This window comes from Protobothrops mucrosquamatus, unplaced genomic scaffold (assembly GCF_001527695.2).
Source record: "Protobothrops mucrosquamatus isolate PMUCROS unplaced genomic scaffold, P.Mucros_1.0 scaffold1291, whole genome shotgun sequence".
NCBI classification, from domain to species: Eukaryota; Metazoa; Chordata; class Lepidosauria; order Squamata; family Viperidae; genus Protobothrops; species Protobothrops mucrosquamatus.
Genome location: NW_015387494.1, coordinates 84,318 through 107,444, shown reverse-complemented (window position 1 = coordinate 107,444; position 23,127 = coordinate 84,318). Strand labels below are relative to the sequence as shown.

General features: G+C 40.7%; 1 protein-coding gene across 1 annotated transcript in view; it reads right to left on the bottom strand.

Annotated features, from left to right (window-relative positions):
- UTP6 (UTP6 small subunit processome component) overlaps window positions 1–21,704 on the bottom strand; it is a 31,255-nt gene extending 9,551 nt beyond the window's left edge. Inside the window, exons 1-12 of the mRNA XM_015821266.1 lie at window positions 21,609–21,704; window positions 20,043–20,127; window positions 16,259–16,300; window positions 16,084–16,176; window positions 14,478–14,525; window positions 13,752–13,815; window positions 12,799–12,917; window positions 11,157–11,234; window positions 8,373–8,454; window positions 5,829–5,910; window positions 3,563–3,747; window positions 1,836–1,915 (exon numbers count right to left, since the gene is read on the bottom strand). Of these exons, the coding sequence (XP_015676752.1) occupies window positions 1,836–1,915; window positions 3,563–3,747; window positions 5,829–5,910; window positions 8,373–8,454; window positions 11,157–11,234; window positions 12,799–12,917; window positions 13,752–13,815; window positions 14,478–14,525; window positions 16,084–16,176; window positions 16,259–16,300; window positions 20,043–20,127; window positions 21,609–21,700 (1,050 nt within the window). The 5' untranslated portion in view covers window positions 21,701–21,704. The remainder of the gene's footprint in view (window positions 1–1,835; window positions 1,916–3,562; window positions 3,748–5,828; window positions 5,911–8,372; window positions 8,455–11,156; window positions 11,235–12,798; window positions 12,918–13,751; window positions 13,816–14,477; window positions 14,526–16,083; window positions 16,177–16,258; window positions 16,301–20,042; window positions 20,128–21,608) is intronic.
- Between the last annotated feature and the right edge of the window lie 1,423 nt (window positions 21,705–23,127).

Sequence of the window (23,127 nt, the reverse complement as noted above, 5' to 3'; positions counted from 1 at the left end):
ACGATCCTGAGTACTAGTGACTAAATTTTCCGGAACCATGTATAGTCAAATGATATTATTTATGGCACCAAAGGAAAAAAGCACCGGGTTTGGGAGAATTTCAAGGACTGGACCAATACCAACAAAAAGTTTTTTTAAAAATTAAGGGAAACAATCTTCCACCCACCAGGCCGATCAAATCAGTCTCCTTAGGGAACAATGAATGTTGAACTGACTTGATGGGAAAAGAAGGGGAAAATTGAAAGGATGAAAATTCGGAGATTCTGAAAACTGGCTTACCTGGCTGAAGCTCAAACCCTGTACAAGCATACCACACAATGTAAGATTTTGCCGCACGAGCCACATAACCCACAATCTTTTATGTTGCCAAGGAAGTGCTCTTTTGCAACCCTCTGCTGTGTCTTCTCAATGCAAATTCTCTTCCTCACTACTGCTGCAGCCATGGCCTCCTCTCCATACTCCCTTGAACTTGAGAAGTGTAGGCGCAGTACTAGACATGAATCTTTGCCCAGATCAATAGCAATCTACACTATTTATTATTACATGTCACCCTCAGGACTGAAAAGACTGTTCAGCCTTTCTGCCAAGCAGCCAACAACTGAATGCTTACATGTTACATCTATAATTGCATCACAAGCTGAACTAAAAACAAGAGAATCCAAGTCTACTACTTTAATATTCTATGTAGGTTTCAGTTCCACAGGGTCTCTTCTGCAGTCTTCTGTCAAAGATGCATTCCCAGATTAAAACTTAAAAGGCGAAGCCAACGTCTGGCAAAAGGGCATGGGCGCCGGCCTCACTTTTTAAAGTTCCCAGCACTTGTAAAATGTTATAATGCAAAATTTAAAATATTAATTTATTTGTTTCATTTGTATCCTGCCTTTATTTTTTATAAACATGGCAACCATGTAATACTTCTTCCTCCTCCTATTTTCCCCATAACAACAACTGAGAGTGAGTGACTAGGCCAGGGGTAGGCAACCTTGGCTCTATTATGACTCGTGGACCTCAACTCCCAGAATTCCTGAGCCAGCATGGCTCAGCTTAGAAACCTCTCCCTTTCCCCTCAGCATGGCTGGCTCAGGAATTCTGGGAGTTGAAGTCCACGAGTCACAACAGAGCCAAGGTTGCCTACTCCTGGCACTAGCCCAAAGCTGGCTTTCATGGCTAAGGCAGGACTTGAACTCAAGTCTCCCACATTCTAGCCTGATGCCTTAACCACTAGACCAAACTGACTCTCGTTATCTCAGCTTATCTTATCTTTATTATAATAAATATTACTGTATATCACAAAGATTCTTCACAAAAGCTTCCTATCTTTTTTAAAAACAAAAACAAAACCCAAGTAGCTATTTATCACAAAGGACATATATCCAAAATTTTACTTCCTTTTGATTTTGGCACAAATTAGTCATTTTGCAGTCCAGCCTTTGAAATTAGGAGCCAACCAAATAAGTTCTTAAGATAAGACTAAATATCTATTTAAGTGAAGGACTATATTATTGAGTAATCAGAATGGGGAAGGTAGGTCAGAATATGCCTGTCCATCCTGCACAGGCATATGGCACAGGCGTCAGATGGCAATTCTGACAATGCCTCGCTAAAATCATAAGGACAGATAAACACAGGCAAACTATACAAATCGAAGCCGCACATATTCAGATCTTTGTTTACTTCACTTTCTTAATAAACCTTAATATTCTATCCAATAAATCAATTTTCTAAAGGCTTTTTCGGGCTGCAAACTGAGGGACTTGCCAGTGACATCCCTCCGTGGGAAAGCAGTATCAGTAACAGAAGAAACCTGTATTATTCCAAAGGCAAAGCATTTTTACCTTTTGCCTTAATTCTTCACTGTTGGTCTTCCGGTTACGTCTTTCCAAGGTAAACGCGACATAACATTTCCACATTTCCTCTGCAGAATTCAAAACATTTGTTATTTCTTCTGAAAACAGAAGTCAAGTTTACTTGCATCTATGAAGCAGAGTCTAACTTCTGAGTAATAATCTCTTTCAAGTCCGCACCAGTTCTGCTGTGGCATTATCACATTAAGCCTCAAGGGGGCGCTGTGGTGCTCTGCGTCTTCCTCATAAGTCAGCATACAAAGCCCACTAAGCTTTGTTGCAGGAATCACATGCAGTTGACTTGGACTGAGAGACAATATCTAAGTATGACAAAGAAACTGTTAAGGGCGCAAACTGGCATATCCTCCTCATGTTCCTTCTCATTTCACTGCCAGACTACATTAGAAATGGGTGGCACAACATTTGAATTTGAGTTTAGTAGGAAAAAAGGTGGAGCCCTTTGCTAGATGGGCTCAATTAGTACAAAATTGAAATAAAGCCGTTTGCAGGCTTAATGACAGGGAGAGCCAGCCTGCAAAAGGTAGCCCCAGAAAGAAAAGAGGTGTGGAAAATGTTTAGGAAGGGAGCCTCCCTAAGTTTCTGAAAAGTAAAAATAAAGGAGAGGAGAGGTCTTTTCAGACTTGTAGCATTGTTACCGTAATCTTACAAAATAAAGGGATTGTGCTTCTTAGTCCGGACCACCTCAAAGGGCCGATGGTAGGAGATGCCAAATAAGCACTTTGTGCACAAGCACAGACATGGGTGGAAAGTTCTTATCCACAGTCCTTCTTAGATAAATGCTAATTAGGTATTGGGCACCTGCTGAAATTCCAGCTTAGTTCCCAAAGACAGTGGAGGGGAGCTGAAATCATTTTGCAGGAGAGGTAGTCCTCGACTTACAACCACAACTGAGCCCAAAATTTCCAATGCTAAGTGAAACAGTCATTAAGCGAGTTTTGCCCCATTATATGTCCTTTCTTGCCACAGTGGTTAAGTAAATCGCTGCAGTTAAGTTACGGTAGTAACCCACTTGTAAAGAGAATCTGGCTGATCACATGTCGCCATTACACTGCAACCATCATAAATATGAGTCAGTTACCAGGCATCTAATATGAGTCAGTTACCAAGCATTGGGATGCCCTAATGGTCGTAAGTGTGAAACCAGTCATAAGTTACTTTTTTCAACGCCACTGTAGCTTTGAACAGTCACTAAATAAATGGCTGTAAGTCGAGGACTACCTGTACACATTTCACACTGAAGCTAAAGGTTTGTACAATAACAAGTTGCCTTAGAAAAACGCGCTCTTTCATAAAAATCTAGGAGACCAAATCAAAGTGACGAGTCATCTCAATCCTTCATCTAGAAACTTTCTCTGTGGAAGGTTGTGGTTTTCTATATAAAAGAATGTTCATTTATTTGTCCCTGGGATCAACGGTAATAGCACTCGGCCTGACTACTGACTATTTCCATCTGCTGCTTGTTGGAACTGAACCCCGTGAACTGAACACAGGTTTTTCAATATTAGTTCACATAAAAATAAATAGCCACCTTCGCTGTGGGAAATGTGGACAATAACCCCAAGTATATGAGACAGGCTTTGGGGGCAAGTATTTGCCCTTCTCAAGTCCACAGCTTCAGAATGAACTCAGAAACTCAGTTATAAGAATTAGAGGAAAACAAGCAAGTTTTAATATCCAGGGGAAAAAAAAAATCTAACCAGTGGGAAGGTGTGTGACTGCCTCCTCAAATACAGCACAACACCGTTCTTCTTTGGAGGCAACCTCTAAAGCCTTTGACTGTTTCGACTTAGGCTGTTCTGAAGAAGGCAGGGATTCCATCTCCAGTTCCCGCCGTGCCATGAAATCCCACACAAGAGGATCGTTGTCATACGTTGCCTGCAAGCTAAAAAAAAAGTTGCGTTATGCTATTAGCTATGAGTGACTCCCTTCCTATAAAGCTCTGGCGTAATTGCGAGTGCTTTTGTTCCATAAAAGGTAAGCAACCATAAGCGGGAACATTTTGCTTACGCTAGTAGAACTCACACAGTGTGCATAGAAACAGGAATGCCTTCAGCCAGAAGTGTTTTAGATATTCAGAAGTACTTCAGAATACTACCCTGTGCTCTACACAAGCCTAGCCAGGTGATCTGGGAAGGATGTGTTCCTGCTTCTGTGTTTTAAATTAGAATTATACCACTACAGAATGGTAGCAGTCCCATTTACAAGCTCACTGTGTTAAAATATGCATATACCTCCTAGAACAGGAGTGGACAATATGTCCCCTTTATGACCTGTGGACTTCAACTCTCGAGAATTGATGGCTGGCTCAGGAATTCTGGGAGCTGAAATCCACAGGTCGTAAAGGGGCCATAGCTGCCCACCCGTCCTAGAAAATGGGAAACTTGGCACAACAAGAAATGGGTTAGATAACACATTTTCTTTTCCCATGCTAGAAGCTTAAAAGGAATTTGTAAACACCAGCACTAAAAAACGGTTATCTCCTACCCAAAGCCCCTACAGACACAACATAGTTATGAAGATCAAGGGCATTTTTTTTAGTGCAATGGAGACCGCATACCATAAATCCAAGCAGATTTATGCTTATCAGTTGTTTATACTCAATTGTACTCACAGTCTTAATCATAGCCAAGACATGGACCTGGAATGAAAAGTCTTGGGAGGTCCACGGAACTCATTTTATAATTTTATCTACTTTCTGTCTCAGCCCAACAAATCTCACCATTGTACTGTTGTAAAAATAAACAAAGTGAGCTAAAGTACGTTGAGCTACCAGGTGAAAGTCAGGATGCCATAAAAAATAAATACAAACAGATAAAAATAGGGGGGGAGGAAACATGCTCTTTTCTGAACAGCAGCTCCTAAATTATGGTGTTTCTTACTATTATTTTTTAAGGCACATAAATCATGCAGGCACATAAGGCAAACACTCAGTGCCAAGCCAGACAATTAAGTGGGCAATTAAATATTTTGACGCAGTTGATCGTGGCCTGAATATTCTGCTGTTTGCGGATATAAATGGCAGATGCTATCCATCTTGGATAGCAAGATGGGCAGTATATATGTATATACAAAAATAAATAAAACAAATTACATAGGATGCTAGATACCTGTTTAAAAGCAACGCTGTGCTAATAAACGCCTAGTCTAGAAGAAATTTTCCTTTTTACAGTATGCTAAACCTGTCTTCGTTTCCAAGGATTGGAAAGCAGCTTACATTTAAAAAGCTGCATTAGAAAACATTCACAATGTCAATATTCTGATATTCACCAGAATATCAAAGGTACATAGTTAAAAACTGAGCACCATGATTGGAAACAGAATACTTCAAAGCACACCCAGGCACTTTTAACCTATTTTCCCCAGAAGGAAACAAGGCACTGATGCTGCAGTTCTCACCTGGCTGAACCTTCCAGAGAAAAAGGGAATCTGAAAAATGGCTGCAGTCTAAAGAGATGAAAATCTGCCCAAAAGTAAGCCACTGCCAGTATCCGATAATTTTATTTTTAAATACATATTAAAATCTTATAAATTAAAAACAGAGTCAAGATAATAATAACACTTGCATCTTTGCACTAGAGCAGGGGTTCCCAACCGGGGTGTGAGACAATATTCCAAGTTTAAAAATTATTGTTTATGTTCACGTCATTCAAAATTGGTTTAAATAAATGTATTACTTTTGTAAGGGGTGCGAGAATATATCAGAAGCGTTCTACGGGTTCGGGGTATACAAAAGGTTGGGAACCGCTGCACTACAGCATCCTAGTTGAATAGAAACAGGATTTGTTTTTGCTAGAGCCAAACCAAAAATGAGACCAGTTTATGCAATTAATCGAATCCTGTCTTCTGGAATATGCTGAAATAATTCTAAACCTTAAACATGCAGAGTCTACTGGAGTAGACTAACACACAATAGAATAATGGTTACTGAATGCTAAGACAGTGGAAAACGCACCCAAAACTTACTTTTCAAGAATTTCTTTTTGAAGATCTTGCGTAAAATCAAAACGTTTTGCAATTGACAAAAGCAATAGTGCAAACTCAGCACCTATAATGAAGAAGGATACATTAATCAGGATACTCTAAGTATCATATTCAAAATTGCAGCTCCCCTAATTGTAACCCCTACTTCCTTTGACATTCCCAGGCTCCTTGCCCCATCTAACATAAATGGGGTGCTGGCATGTTGCAAAATAAACTCCCCGTGCCGTACTGTCAAGAAAATATTCAGGCCCTATGATTGTTATCTAGGGTATGTTTGCTGTGTATATTTTGCCCAGGTACATTGGTATGTATCTCTTCTTTATATGTAAATCAAGTGTTAGTAAGTTGATTTTCTTTTCTAAATAGGTGATTTAATTCTACAAAGTAATTGTGTAATTCACTTTTTAAAATTAAATCACCTTTTGAGTTTGATTGTAAATTAAATTCAATATGACTATGAAAAATACCCAAGTTTAAATGATCCTTGAACATGTGAGCATTTTCTAAAATCAGCATTTTTTGGGATGTTATTGAGCATATATTTATTTCCCTTTAAGTATCCATTAAATCTATTTGATCTCCATTAAAGTTTCTTCATCAAATATATTGCTTTTTTATATTTCAGTTTATCCCTGATGTCTTAAAATCATGCTTATATCTGTCTCTCTTTCTCTCTTTTCCACATTACTGGCAGCTTGTGAGTGATTCATTATTTTTGCAGAGGAAAAGGGGAAGGATGAAAGTTTTAGATGCCCTTGAATGGTGGATACTGATATGAAAAATGTATTTGAAAAAAAAAACAAATGGCAATGCTACCCCAGCAAGATGTTAAACGAGCAATCATTTTTTATTTCTTATGTAACAAAAGGAAGGACTACTAGGGGGTGACATGATAGCAGTGTTCCAATACTTCAGGGGCTACCACAAAGAAGAGGGGGGTGAGCCTACTCTCCAGGACAAGAAGCAACGGATGGAAACTAATCAAGGAGAGAAGCAACCTGGAACTAAAGAGAGATTTCCTGACAGTTAGAACAATTAATCAGTGGAACTGCTTGCCTCCAAAAGTTGTGGATGCTCCAACAGAGGAAGTTTTTAAGAAGAGATTAGACAACGATTTGTCTGAAATGGTATAAGGTTTCCCACCTGAGCAGGGGTTGGACTAGAAGACCTCCAAGGTCCCTTCCGACTCTGTTATTCTGTTATTTTTAATATTCTGTTGCAATTTGTGACAACAAATATGCAAGTTATCATCTTCAGACTCTGTCTGCTCCTCCTATTCATTTTCTTAGCCAATTACTTGTCTTCAAGTCTCATCAGTGTTAGCCCCTTTGTAAGCAACCAATAACACACTCTAAAATTCCAGATATGCTTATTGACCCAAAGAACATCAAAGTTTAAAAAACTGAAGCTTGTCTATCCTAAACCCATAAAAGGAAACAAGAGCAGTTTTACCCTACACTAATGTTGCATAGTGAAAAGGTATCTCCCCAATGCTTGAAAAAAAATACAGGTAGTCCTTGACTTATGACCACAACTGAGCCTAAATTTCTGTGGCTAAGTGAGACAGTTGTTCAATGAGCTTTGCCCCATTTTATGACCTTTCTTGCCTCAGCTGCTAAAGTGAATCACCGCAGTTGTTAAGTTAGTAAATGAATCCGGCTTCTAGTTAAATGAATCCGGCTTCCCCATCGACTTTGCTTGTCAGAAGGTCGCAAACGGTGATCACATGACCCAGGGACACCGCGACCATCATAAATATGAGTCAGTTGCCAAGCATCTGAATTTTAGTCACATGACCATGGGCAGGGGTAGGCAACCTTGGCTCTTTTATGACTCGTGGACTTCAACTCCCAGAATTCCTGAGCCAGCCATGCTGAGGGGAAAGGGAGAGGTTTCTAAGCTGAGCCATGCTGGCTCAGGGATTCTGGGAGTTGAAGTCCACGAGTCATAAAAGAGCCAAGGTTGCCTACCCCTGACCATGGGGAATAATGCTGCAAGGGTCGTATGAAAAATGGTCATAAGTAATTTTTTTTCAGTACTGTCGTAACTTGAACTGTCACTAAATGAACTGTTGTAAGTCGAAGACTACCTGTATTTGCTCACTTATAAATTTCTGCATTTTTAGGACTCGTAGATAACTGGCTAGCTAATTGATCTAACCAACCATTCTGGGTGACCAGGTTTCAATGCATCAAGGAGGCATCATTGAGCTGTTTGGTGTAGCGGTTAAGCCACAGGGTTAAAAACTGGGAAACTATGAGTTCCAATTAGACATGAAACCAGCTGGGTGACCTTGGCCCAGTCACTCTCTCTCAGCCTGAGGGAGAAGGCAATGGCAAACCATTTCTGAAATCTGACTAAGGAAACTGCAGGAACCAATCCAGGAAGTTGCCGGGAGTCAAAAATGACTTGAAGGCACCAAATATTTAAAAAAATTGAGATGAGCTATACTCATTTTCAAAAGCAAAAGAAGAATGAAACAATGTACAAGTGCGTAAGATTTAAAAGTTAAAAGTAATAGGTTACCTTTGATTTTTTCAGTGGCATTTCTGTAGACAATTCTAGCCAGTTCACCATTAAGAATGTCCTCAGAAAAACTGAACTCACCCTAAAAAATCAAGAGAAAATGGCTCTTTTATGATTAACATTTTATTTCTCTTTTATAGCATTTGGCCTAGACTTCAGCTGCCACAAAACTCAGCGACACTCTGGAGGGCTGTAATGTTTGCACAAAACGGGGAGGCCAGATACAGTATCTCCCAATGTCAGGATAACATCGCATAGGCATGTTATTTCTATGCTTCCAATATTCAAAGACTTTGTGTGCTTTACCACCATAAAACTCATAAAACCATACAAATAAAACCACAGAGATAATACAAAAAAACCTCAACATTGTCTACAAACATGAATACAATCATCCTAGAGGTACCCACTAATGTAAGGCAACTTCAGGTTTCAAAAACCCTCATCTGTCTTCTGGAATAAGACTAGAATGGTTGCTGGAGAAGACTATCCCAAAGGATTGGGGGGAGGGGGCACAACAAAGAAGCAGTATCTCAGGCCCCACTAACCTCACTTCTTGGGTCGTGGGAATTCCAACGTTCCCATCTAGGATGAGCGTATACACAGACCAGTTCTACTGGAGAAAGCAATCTTGAATGGACCTCAGACCCAAGCCATTTAGGGTTCTATAAGTGTCAAACCCAACATTTTGGATGATGCCTATCACCCCAGTGGCAATGTCTGCAGTGGAATTTGGGAGGAACTGCTCCCATCCATCAGCAGGCCAGCCACTGCATTCTGTACCAGCTGTGAGTTCTGAGTAGTCATTTTCATACTGAAAGTTCTCTGCAGATACCGTATAACAGTGGTCCCTTCTGGAACAGAACTCCACACAGAGCAGAGAAGCCCATGTCTTTCTGTTTTTATCTAGGAGTGAAGGAGGCCATCATAGAAAACAATTAATTGAGCTCAGCATTGAAGGGAATATTCCAAACTGACTGTTGAAAATTGCACAGCCATTTTCTTTATATTTTTTTTAAAAATAAAGATGATTTGGCAGAATTAAACCATGATGTCAACGTTGTTAACATCGGATGTTTTTGCTTTGACAACAGATGGAGATGCAGCCATTTTCTTCTTTTCGCTTTTAGAGTTACATGATGCTGGGGAGGGGGGGATGTGCATGAGAGTTCAGCTAGACCAGGGGTAGGCAACATTGGCTCTTTCATGACTCGTGGACTTCAATTCCCAAAATTCCTGAGCCAGCCAAGCTGAGGGGAAAGGGAGAGGTTTCCAAGCTGAGCCATACTGGCTCAGGAATTCTGTGAGTTGAAGTCCACGAGTCATAAAAGAGCCAAGGTTGCCTACCCGAACTAGAGATTAGCGTGAGAATCAAGGTTGTTGAAATAAGAGATGATAAGAATTGGCCGCACTTTAAACTAATTGGGAAATGTGATTTATGACTGTTAATTGCAGGAGGGAATTGTGCTTTGATACTATGTGCTCAAGGGGGGGGGAGAATTCCGCGTTTTTGGCTTCGATTATGCTAGTGCCGCTGCTATGCTTCTCAAACAAAGATTCTTTAAGGTAAACAATGCCTCAAAGTTCTTTGAAGAGTTTCATCTGTCGGAACCATGACACATACGTCATAATCCACAAAAGGAATGATCTTTAGTAGAAACCCTTATGGCATTTTGATCTTTCTCTCATACTCTGACAAATTTGATTTATCACGCCTAATAAAAAGCAAATGGCAGACTGGAATCTTGAACTCCAATATTCCAGCACCTAATAAGTTCCATCTTTCAGTAAGGTTCAAATCAATGCGTTACATTCTTCTTTCCCTGATAGTAGTTAGCACTGCCGTATATAGCCTGGAATGATGGAGGATTACAATGTTTCCATTTGGAATTAATTGCTGGAGACTGTTAACAAAAATGAGTGTCTCTTCTTTAAACAATATCTCCAACTTAGCCCAACAACAGCATTACTACATCTAATTGTAAGTCGTGGTTTACCTTTCAATGAGCAACTGAAGAACAAAAGAAAGGGCTTAAAAACAAAAACAGGTCACAAAACTTCCAGTAACTTGCTAAGAGTCAGACCCACACATCTTTTACAAACAACCAGGGCTTTTTTTTCTCATAGAACGCCCAAAACGGAGTTCCGGCACCTTTTTTGGATGGAACCTTGTAGGGTAGGCAAGGCAGGTTGTATGACATGTGTGAGTTCCGGCACCTTTTTTTTTTTTTTTAAGAAAAAAAGCACCGCAAACAACACAAAACATTTTTTCTCATTGGCTGCTGGTGCTTAGGCCTTGGGAAGGCCATATTGTTTACCTGCTACAAAACCTTGGAATTGGATGGATTCTAATTCAATGAAAGAAGGATCTAAAACAGATTGGGGGGAAAAAACCTACCTGGCACATGTTTATACAAGTTACGACCTCTAGAAGTGCAAATGGAAGCACTGAAATGTGATCTCATTTGCATCCTGTCTTTGATAACAAACGCTGCCTGCTGATAAAGTCTTTTGATTTAGCAATGGAAGGACATCAAAATCAGTCAAGAGAAGAATGTTGGAGAGTTTCTTCTTGGTCAGGCAATCTGCTTTGAAGCCCAGGTTTGCACAACAGATAGGGGATGTTGGATTCATTTATTTAACTATAGCGAGTGCATGAAAGCACTGCACAAATATGCAATAATTATTCTAAGCTGACCCTTGAAATCCTTCCACTTAACAATTTAAATTAAATAAGTACCATGGAGAGAAAGAAATATTTTTGATAACATAATAATTTCTTACTAAATCTATGTTCGCTTGCTCAAATTCTTTCTTCTCTTTCCTCTGCTTTTCTGCATGCATCAGCTCCATTCTAAAATACTAGGAAAGGAAAGGAAAGGAAAGGAAAGGAAAGGAAAGGAAAGGAAAGGAAAGGAAAGGAAAGGAAAGGAAAGGAAAGGAAAGGAGGAAGGGGAAAGAAGAAGAGAGAATTAATAATGTATCAAGGCATTCAACAATTATAAAGAACACAATCATAGCTTCCTGGTTAAAAAGCAGTCCTTGTTAATATTGCTGCTTAAAGCACTCTTAACTTAAATAGTTTTTGATGCAGGACATTTTTATCCTATAGCTAACCAAGTCACATCATTTAAGATTGATTTCAAGGACTCAATATTATATTTGCACCCTAACGGCATTTTCATCTCGATTAATTATGTCACTTTTGTAGACTGGCTCTCTTTCTCCAACTACTGTCATTTAACCAGAAAAAGGCTTCAGAAAAAAATAACATCATAATTGAAAGACACATCATTGGAATTTACCACTGACAATAGCCTGCCATATACAGAGTATATGGCATTCGAATGTTAAGAGCATGAAGACAACCTTGCAACATAACTCCAAATGCAACTGTGTCTTCTTTTGGCTGGTGGGATTTCAAAAAACTAATATTTCTTCTGCATTTCCATTAAGCAAAGAAACACACGGTGTGTTTTACAAAGCCCACTAAAAAACATGGTTTTCTCATTTTTGGTAAAATATATTTTTCCATAAATACCTATAGCAGCTTCTAGCATTTCCTAACCATTACTGAGGCAATATAATGTGTGTATCTTTATTAGTACTAGGTTGAAAGAACAATGACGGGATAACTGCTGGTAGGAATGGCACCAAACACCATCTGGGTGACTTTGGGCCAGTCACTCTCTCTCAACCCAACTCATCTCACAGACTTTTGTTGTGAGGAAATAGGAAAAGAAAGGAGGATTGGTATGTTTGCCACCTTGATTTGTACATGAAAAAAAAAGATGGCATGAAAATATTTTTAAAAAATATCTACCTTTGACTTTTTCTCCTGAAACATATACGCATATAGGTAGTCTTCCTTAGCCACCATAATTGGGACTGGCAACTCTACACTAAATGATGCGGTTGCTAAGCAGAACATCATGTGATGGTGACAGACTTCCCGTGTTACTTCTGCTCTGTGGTCGTTAAACAAATCATCCACAATTGTTCTAGAAACATCCCATTACCACAACTTGTGTTTTTACTGCCACTGACTCTACGTGTTGGAAGCCATTTGTGAAACACGCAAATAGCGCTCACATGACCAGGGGACAGGTGATGGCGATAAATGCCCACCACTTGTGAAGTGCCCGAATCTTGATTGCGGGACCATGGGGACGCTGCGACGGTCATAAAGTTGCTTTTTTAGTACTGTGGTAACTTTGAACAGTGGCTAAATAGGGCAGTTAAGCAAAGTCTACCTGTACACCCAAGCATACCTTACAATCTATAACTCAAAGATAAAATTTCCCAGCGAAGATGAACAAGCCTGATGATATTTTATTCTTCGTGAGAAGGAACAGGTCAGCTGTATTTGTTCTATATTCTATTGCAGAGAGAGGAGGGAGGGAAGGAGGAAGAATCACCTGCCTACCTCTTGATAAAGTTTAGGAGATTCAGGATGGAAACGCAATGCACGAAGGAACAACTGCCGAGCACTTTCTGATGACAGGCGGTCTTCCATCTCCCATTTTGCAGCCATGATCCACAAAGCTAATCAAAGAGACAGAAAAGGTTATTTAAGACAGCCAACACAGAATGAGGCATCAAACTAGAGGTCACCCCAAAAAGAAATGCTTAACTTTTGCTGTTTACAACAGCCAAGCCAGCATGGCTGTAACTTGGCAATGTAGGAAAGTCAGAGGTTCCTATTCTGTGCTAGATAATGTTACTATGATTCCTAGACAAAATGATGCATTGTATACCCAATTACATATTTCAGCATAGATCATCTCTTTCATTTCTGTAACACCTGAAATACATTCATGTCAAACCACTTCTACAAAAGCCAGATACATGTGTGTGTGTGTGTGTGCGTATAAAGCATTTAAATAAAATTAAACTATATTTTAAAAAGTACAGGTGTCCTCAACTTAGCAACCATTAAAAGTTACAATGGGCCCCCCCAAAAGATACTTATGATCCAGTTCCAATCCCATGATTACATGACTATAATTTACAACAGTTTTGCCAAAACTAGCGTTTACCTCCAGTTTTCAAGCAAAAAAGCCCCATAGTGAACAATGCATTTTGCTTAATGACCACAGCGTTCATTTAACAAAACCGCTGCAAAAACAGGTTAGAAAATTGGGTCTAGTTCCATAATCTGCTTTATGACCATCATGACTTACAACCATAATAGGCAGGCTTCATTATGGCCATAGCTTGAGGCCTATCTGTAATTAAAACACATCAGAAAAACCTCTCACACTCCAGATGTCCTCAATTTCATCAGCCAAATTCTGTTTATATGTCCAAGGACTAACAATTAAAAAGGTTTGTGCTTCTTGCAGGAAGAATTACAGACATGGGAGATAACCCATGTACCTGGTTTGTTGGGATGAAGGGCTAACATGGAAGAAAACACTTTACTCAGCTGTATTTTCTTGTTCTGTAATAAAACAGAAAACATAATTTTAGTTACGCTTTTCAATATGAAACTAAATCACTTTCATTGCACAGGACTTGGATTTTCTTGATCTAACTAGAGACAGACGCAAGTCTTCAAAGGATTGAAGCATGGATTGAACTCACTATATCTACATTTCCCATAATTAAAATTGGGAATGGTTGGGAACAATTAAATAGCACTAAATTTGGAAAGGACAAGTAAAATAAATAATATCCCTAATCATCCAGAAATGTACATATTCTCTTATTTCTTGGCAGATTGTATGGGTTAATTAACTTAGCTTAATTAAGAAACCATTTTTGACACTACAATTTTCATGTAGCAAAGACTCTCCAGCAATACTTTTGATGTAATTTCCAGACGAGAAAAAGGAAAACTTTAATAACAGCGTAAGTTCCACAAATGGAGTATCAAAATTAAGTATCTTGTCCTGGATGTCTATTTGGCCCGCAACTGATGGTTTGCTTCCTACCCTTAAGCAATTCCTTTGAAGACCCACAGCATTTTATACTGCAAATGCTGCATTCAGTTCCATATTCCAATAAATGGAAAAGAGCACCGCTGGATAAAAAAATTAAAAGGAGGAATCTTAGTTCAAACAATAAGCACAAATTGATTACAAGGAAATTATATCCACCCACCCATTTCTTGCAAAATGCAATATGAGACAGCCACAGCTGAAGGTCATCCTGTTGGAGTGAAACAAAGGGGAAAGGAATCAGCTGAGAACTCATGACCATTCATTCACAAAGGAAAGAGGGGAAAGGAGCAAATCAAATAAGCATTCAGAGAGGGCAACAACTTTAGAAACAGGAGATGAATATACCGATACAAGTAGTCCTCAGCTTACATCCATTTGTTCAGTGATCATTCAAAATTACAGTGGTGCTGAAAAAATGAACGTATGATCAATACTCAAAAGTTCCAGCCCCTGCTATCACACAATCACAAGCTAGGCATTAGAGAACCCTGTTTGTGATTATAATATAACAGGGAGCTGTGTGATCACCATTCGCAACCTTCCCTGCCAGCTTCTCATAAGCAAAGTCAATGGGGAAGCCAGTAGGAAAAGTCACAAATTGCTCTGGTAAGTCACTCCTGTCTGTGTGGCCTGCAATGGGCCTCCCAAACCCTTCCAGAACCTCACTTGACTCACGGGCAGCCTACACTGGGCCTCTTCAGTTCTTCTCCAATATCCCTTGACTCACGTGTGGCTTTTGTTGGGCCTCCCAAACTCGCTCCACCCTCCTGCAATTCTTACCTGGGACTCCCACCACTTTTTTTCTTGGCACCCTAGGAGAGGAACATCTGCCGCTAACTGGGATTGAACTCTCAACCTTCCGAGTGGGAGGCGAGAGTCTTCACCACTAGGCCACCACGCCGCTCATGGAAAATATCGAACCATGTTTAGAATCTATGTAGAAATTGCTGTACTTTTAAGGCTTCCCTTCCATGCTTCACCCAGGTCCTGCTGGAAGGCAAACAATGCCATGTATCACTCCACACAACTTCTAGATTAAACTTCAGTTCCCATCGCTCCTATCATTCTGGTGGAAGGAGATTGCAGGTAGTCCTTGGGTTATGATGGCAATTGGGACCGGGATTGATGATACTAAGTTATGTAATCCAGGAAGTCCCAACTGCCGTCGTAACCCCGAGACATACAGGTTGCTAAGCAGAAAGCAGTGGGAGTCCCAGGTAAGGAGCATGGGAATGCCTGCCCCCCCCCAGATGGGTGAGGTCCTGTGCTGGTCTCATGTAAATTGGAGGAGAGGATGCTATAGTGCTGAGCAAGCACAAGGAAGCCAAGAGAAGTGTGAGTTCAGTAGGCTTCTGTTCTCTGCAAACGGGCCTGGACGAGATCTGCAACAAAAGGCTTTGCAAATGGAGGGAAGGCCTGAAGCACCGAAGCCTTCCCTCCATTTGCAAAGCCTTCTGCCATCTTTGCAAAAAGCCTTTGCCACCATAAATGGAGGCCCGGAGGGACACACACAGTTGCCCCTCCCGGCCTTCATTCTCAGAGATCTTAAGAACCAGCCTTTGCAGCCTTTTTCTTTTTCTGCAATATATTCACTTAACAACAATTTTGCTTCTGAGATAAGGAATAGATTCTGGTCCCTAAACATGGAGAGAGTGCACATGCTCATTAGGTTTCTGATTCACACATAAAGATGACTCTATTTGTCTATTTTTAATAGCATCAAAACATGAGAAAAAAAGCCATTTCTGTAATAACGATAGGTTTACCTTCCATTTTGTTGTAGCACGTTTGAAAATGCCATGAATTCTTTGCACAATGGAGTATTCAATCTCTTCTTTCTTAAATGAATATCCAATGCGCTAAAGGAAAAGAACACAGCTGTCACCGTGTTAAAAAATCTCCGTACGCTTTTTCAAATGATCAGTCCCTGGGTTAACTTACCAGTCTTCGTGTCTTAATCAGTTCCAAGAGGTTGATTTCATACTGAGAGAAAAAGATCAACAATAATTCAAAGATTACTGTGCTGAATAGATTGTTACTGTCCAGTCTTACATTTTTAGCATTTCTACAATGTATGGTAACAGTTACAAGTGAAGCAAGTTGCCTATAACACAATTAATTAAGAATTACTCTAATCCCCCAGTCCAATAAATCAATAACAAAGTGTTTTTCTGGATGCTCATTCTTAGGCAAGCACTATCCACACTAATGAAGGTATTTGCAAATTAGAGACAAGCCCAAGATTTACTGTCCTGATCTTTCCTGGCAAGTACTAATACCACTCAGAAAACCCCAAAGTTTGCTGAAGGCTAAGAAGTAAATGGAATGAGGGGATCAACCAGCAGTCTCAAAAGATACTATGTGATCAACATGCTGATCAAAAGTAAGATTTAGTTGTTGCCCCCGTTTATAATCATTTGGAATTCTAAAATAAAGAAATGTGTCACTTCAGCTTTTATTGAAGTGTATTGTTCAGGTTATTCACCTGCTTAGACTCCCCCCCCCATGTTTTGTTTGTTTGTTTTATTAAATTTATATGTTGTCCATCTCCTCAAGAAGTTCTCTACTTAACTGCTTCCCCAAAGGGGAGAAGATAACAAGGTCTACCCATCACTCCCTTGCAGGGAAGCTTTGCTTTGCTTTCCTCAATCTACTTCCATCAGTCTCAAATAATCTATTTTTTTCTAAGGATCACAGCTGAGCGACAAGTAATCTCTTCATAAGCAAAAGCTCCCGGTGAAGTGCCTCTAGGTAGGACTGAATGCCTGGGGAACAGTCACACCAAGCAATATTGAACAAATCGGGCCAACGGCTTGACTGGGTGCAACTTTCTTACATTTTTAACACACCTTCACATCTTGCTGAATTCCAAACAGCAAAATGGAATCGGAGTCGAATTCAGCAACAATCTGATGGGTCACATATTATTACCCACTCCTGTAATATAGCTGCTTTCTCCTATCTCCTATCTTCATGTGTGTACAGACAGTCCTCGACTTACAGCCACAACCGAGCCCAAAATTTATGTTGCTAAGCGAGACATTTGTTAAGTGAGTTTTGCCCCGTTTTACGATCTTTCTTGCCACAGTTGTTAAGCGACTCACTGCAATTGTTAAGTTAGTAAAAACGGTTGTTAAGTGAATCTGGCTTCCCCGTTGACTTTGCTTGTCAGAAGGTCGTAAAAGGTGATCACGTGATCCCGGGGACACTGCAACCGTCATAAATACTTGCCAGTTGCCAAGCGTCTGAATTTTGATCACATGACCATGGGCATGCTGCAACAGTTGTAAGGGTGAAAAATGGCCATAAGTCACTTTTCTTAGTGCCATTGTCTTTGAATGGTCACTAAGTGAACTGTTATAAGTCAAGGACTACCTGTATACACCCCTCATCAACTATCCACAAAATTTGCTTTTAGGGTGACAGGGGGCAACATTCCCTCTAACATCTGACAAACCGTGCATTTGTGCACAAGTCTATGAACAAACAGCAAAAATATAGGCAATAGAAACATGTTGAAATGTTTACATACTTCTTAGTTAAAATACAGAAGCTAGAAAATGGAACAGGGTGTCCTATACACGCTTGAAAGTTGTGCCTTGAAGTCATTTTGGACCCCTGGATCTATACAACCTGCTCCCTGCACTTTTCCTGACAACATTTTTCAAAAGCGCCTTGCCAGTTCCTTCTTTTTAATGTGAGAGAAGGGACTGGCTCAAGGTCATCCCGGTGGCTTTGTGATTAAGGAAGAACTAGACCTCCTACTTTCTAACCTGATGCTTTAACCCAGGAGTAGGCAACCTTGGCTCTTTTATGACTCGTGGACTTCAACTCCCAGAATTCCTGAGCCATCATGGCTCAGCTTGGAAACCTCTCCCTTTCCCCTCAGCATGGCTGGCTCAGGAATTCTGGGAGTTGAAGTCAACCAGTCATAAAAGAGCCAAGGTTGACTACCCCTGCTTTAACCATTATACCAAAGTAGATCCATATGCTTACTGATTATACTATAAAGTGTGTGGTTTTGTGTGCTGCCTGCATCCCATGGATGGGGCTTTGCTTGTTTGTGTGGACCGGTTGCTGGCATGCAGCGGATCAGTACGGGTCCACAGACCAGAGGTTGGGGACCCCTGATATAGGGTCTCCTGCTTGAGCAGGGTGTTGGACTAGAACAGGGCTTTTCAACCTTTTCACCCATTGTACCACTTTTAGGATATGGCAATATCCAAGTACCACGAGTCGCCTAGCAAGGTGTTAAAAATTTGATGACCCACCCCAAAAAGGAAAAAAGTGATAAAGTACAGGTAGTCCTCAACTTACAACAGTTCGCTTAGTGACTGTCCGAAGTTACAATGGCACTGAAAAAAGTGCCCCCCAAGCCACAGCTGAGCAAGACACCTGCCTACCCACCCGGCCACGCTCTTCCTCCTGTCCGAGGTTTTCATTGTTGTGAGCATTTCTGTTGAGGATTGGCAGCGGGGGTGGGGTGGGGGGGGGGTGTTTGGTTTTTATTCCCCCCGTCTGCTGGGTGGTTGCAGCAGGTTTTGGTCACTTCACATGACCCTGGGACACTGTGAGCGTCATAAACATGAATCAGTTGCCAAGCATCTGAATGTAAATCACAAGACCCTGGAGATGCTGCAACATTCCAGCTGATCGGCGCTTCTGGGCTCAGCAGAAGGGCCAGGATCAGCGCCGAGCTCCAGCTGGAGCCTGACGCTGATCCTGGCGCTTCCACTGAGCCCTGACAGCCCTGCAACTCCAGCCGTCTCTCGCTCAGGCTTGTGCGGTGCTGCCACTGGTTCAGCTCATTCCCCTCCCCCGCTACTTTTCTAGGATGGTCACGTACCACCTGCCAGGTGCCAATGTACCACAGGTGGTACCCGTACCACTGGAAGCCCTGGACTAGAAGATCTCCAAGGTCCCTTCCAATTCTGTTCTTCTGTTATCAGTAGCGGTAGTCCTCAACTTACCTGAGTCCGGTGAGGAGAAGGGCGGGATACAAATTAAATTATAAAAAAAAAAAATTATAAAAAAACCATTTCTTTAATTACCATTCAAAGTGCAATTTTTACACTTGCAACTGTTGCAATGTCTCCACGGTCACATGATCAAAATTCAGGCGCTTGGCAACTGGCATGTATTTATGACAGTTGCACTGTCCCGGGTTCATGTGATCACCAGTTGTAACCTTCCCAGCCGGCTTCCGACAAGCAAAGTCAATGGGGGGGAGTCAGATTTGCTTAATGACCGCATGATTCGCTTAACTGCAGTGATTCAGTTAAAAATTGTGACAAAAAAGTTGTGCAACTTACTTAACAAGTGCCTTGCTTTGCAAAAGAAATTTTGGGCTCAATTATGGTCATAGGTCGATGTAGGCACTCCCCCTACTGATCTCCAAATTTCTAAAACTTAAAAAAAAAGTCATGCAAAATAGTCTGAATTTACAATAGTTCTTAACTTTCCTAAAATCTCATGAAATGTAATTGATTACAATTACGTTTTCTATTTTCAAAAATTCTTTGGGAGGTCCCTGTAACATCATGTGAAGTAATGGAAAGATTGTTTACCTTTCCCCTAAGTAATATTTTAACGCATCTCATTGCAGGTTCACATTTGAGAAAGAAACCACTTGAAGAAGTTGATGGCGGAATAAACAATGCATCACAGATGTATTCATCTCAACAGATAAAAATACATTGAAAAAAAATCTGAGTGAGAAAACTACCTGTATATAACCGATGAAGTCTTTCTTGTGAAGTGCTCTCCGTTGTATCTTATATTCAAGAGCTGAGACCTTCTTAATGACAGCCCTGCAAAAATGAAGGCAAAATCCTTTCGTTAATTCTGATCCATATTAGTAATAGTTTTAGCTGTTCAGTCGTGTTTGACTCTTGGCAACTTTATAGGAAAGTGCTCTCCATGCTACCCTGTCAAGCACAGCTTCTTTCAGTTGTTGGAGCCGATGGATTTTTTTTCTAATGCAGCCAATTACCCAGGAGAAATTGTGGTGTAATATAGGTGGAATCTGGAAGGATAGCCACTTATCAATACAGGTAGTCCTCGACTTACAAGTTCGTTTTGTGACCGTTCAAAGTTATAACAGCACTGAAAAAAGTGACATGACTGTTTTTTCACGCTTACAACCATTGCACCATCTTCATAGTCATGTGATCAAAATTCAAATGCTTGGTAACTGGTTCATGTTTATGACAGTTTCAACGTTCCGGGGGCCTGTGATCATCTTTTGGGACCTTACCTTTACAGTAACAACTGAAGTGGCTCCCTTAACAATTGTAGCAAGCAAGGTCATAAAATGGGGCAAAACTCGCTTAACAAATGTCTCACGCAACAGAAATGTTGGGCTCAATTGCGGTCGTTAGAGGACTACTTCTGTATGTATGTGTACACACACATACACATATATACATACATACATACACACATGCACACACACACACACACACGCACGCACGCGCACACACACACACACACACGTATATACATATTTATATATGCAGTCCCCTGGACTGCAAGGCGATCAAACTGGTCAATCAACCCTGACTGCTCTTTAGAAGGCCAGATCCTGAAGTTGAAACTCAAGTACTTTGGCCACCTAATGAGAAGGAAGGACTCACTGGAGAAGAGCCTAATGCTGGGAAAGATTGAGGGCAAGAGAAGAAGGGGACGACAGAGAATGAGGTGGCTGGATGGAGTCACTGAAGCAGTAGGCGTGAGCTTAAAGGGACTCCAGAAGATGGCAGAGGACAGGAAGACCTGGAGGAACATTGTCCATGGGGTCGTGATGGGTCAGACACAACTTTGCAACTAACAACAATATATATATGCACACATACATACATGTATATACATATACATATTACATAGACATATACATATAAACATATATATATATAAACATATATATATATATATATATATATATATATATATATATATATATATATATACATACACACACACATATATGACTTTTAGGATGTCCAGCTTTAAGAAGCCTCCCTTAAAAGTGATCTTATGCCTTTGTATTGGGACTAAAAGAAATTCCAGTGCACTTGGAAGACACAAGATTGGAGAAGGGGGTGTAAAGCCACCCTTGTGATGGTTTATTCTTAATCAAAAAGATATTGCTGCAAGTAGAAGCATCTAGGGTCTCCTTCCACCCCTTTCCCCCCCTCCCCGCTCCCCCCAAATTTTGCATTTGTCCCGCTTTCTTCCCACCTTCCTCCCTAGTTATTGTGAACGCCCCGCTTTCACAGACCTCCCCTTTTACCTGACTTCCTTACGAGTGAACAGCCCGACTCTCTCCAACTGCTCTAGCTCGGGAATTCGGTCCTCGATGCGTTGTTCGATCCTTTCAGCCATCACCAGCAAAAAAAAAAAAAAAAAAAAGCGACCGACGGAGCGCTACGCCGAACCGAAACACACGTGGAGCGCTCGCCCTCCGCTTCCTGTAGCGAAGAGCCGGGCCGCTCCTTTCCCTTCCGTCTAAAACGGCGCAGGATCCCCGGTGCTTCCACCATGTGGCTCCTGGAATAATTGCAGCCTTTCTGGTTTCGGACAGGAGAAAAAAAAAAATAACAGGGCATACGCCGTCTGTGCTGCATGTCTGGCTATAAAGTTAATATACAACATGGGAACAACCCAGCTCCACCCTCCACGGCAATTATGTTTGGGGTGGAAGATATTTTCGCGGTCCCACCAGGGCTTGAATTTGGGACTTTCTCTGTACAATTCTGTACTATTAACAGAATTGGCAGAGAGTGAAGGGAATCGCTTGTTAATGCTTTGCTTAGAAAACTCGCTTCCTTACAGGAAGAAAATGGCACACACCAGTTAGATGTTTTCCACTTCCAGCTTTGTCTTTCCGAGTGTCAAAAACCCTGTTTGATTGATGCAGTGCTGCAATTGTAGGCTAGGAGCGAGCGTTGCACCCATTGTATTCAATCTATCTCACGATCGAGAGCATCCCTAAATTGTGTTTAATAGTCACCCTGTTGCTCCAGTGGCAAGAGTGGAATCTTCAGCAGACAATGCTCTTCGTTAGTGCAAAACTTAGATTTCAGGATTCCCTGAAGGAGCCCATGCCAGGTAAAGCAGAATAAAATCCATGTTGGTTGTCTGAATAAAACGAGAGACTTTCTGATCATATAAAACACAGATTTGAGACAGGACTTGGACAAACCAATAGCCACAGAATTTTGATTTAGGATAGAGGTAGCCAGCAACTTACACCACAGTTGAGACCAAAATTTCCATTGCTAAGCCAGACAAGTGTCAAGTGAATTTTGCTCTATCATATGCCACAGTTGTTAAGTGAGTCACTGCAATTGTTAAGTTAGTAACACAGCTGTTAATTGACTCTGGCTTGCCAAATGACTTCACAAAAGGTGATCACATGACCCTGGGACACTGCAACCATCATAAATACATGCCATTTGCCAAGGGTCCAAATTTTGATCATGTGACCACAGGAATGCTGCAAGGGTTGTGTTAGAAACAGTCATGTCACTTTTTTCAGTGCTGTTGTAACTTCAAACGGTCACTTAAACAAATGGCTGTAAGTCGAGGACTATCTGTATATTTTGCCTGCTAGGGTTATTTCACTGATTCGAGTAACCATGTTATTTCCACAATAATAAGTTGTCCATAATTAACCCTGATTATCAGAAATATCCCAATTCAATAAACATTCTTCCATGATTTATTTACTCAGGTTTTTGTAAGGCCAGATATATATATGTTTTCAGTGTAATATTATGTAACTTGCTTCAGTAAATTTGTTTAATGGT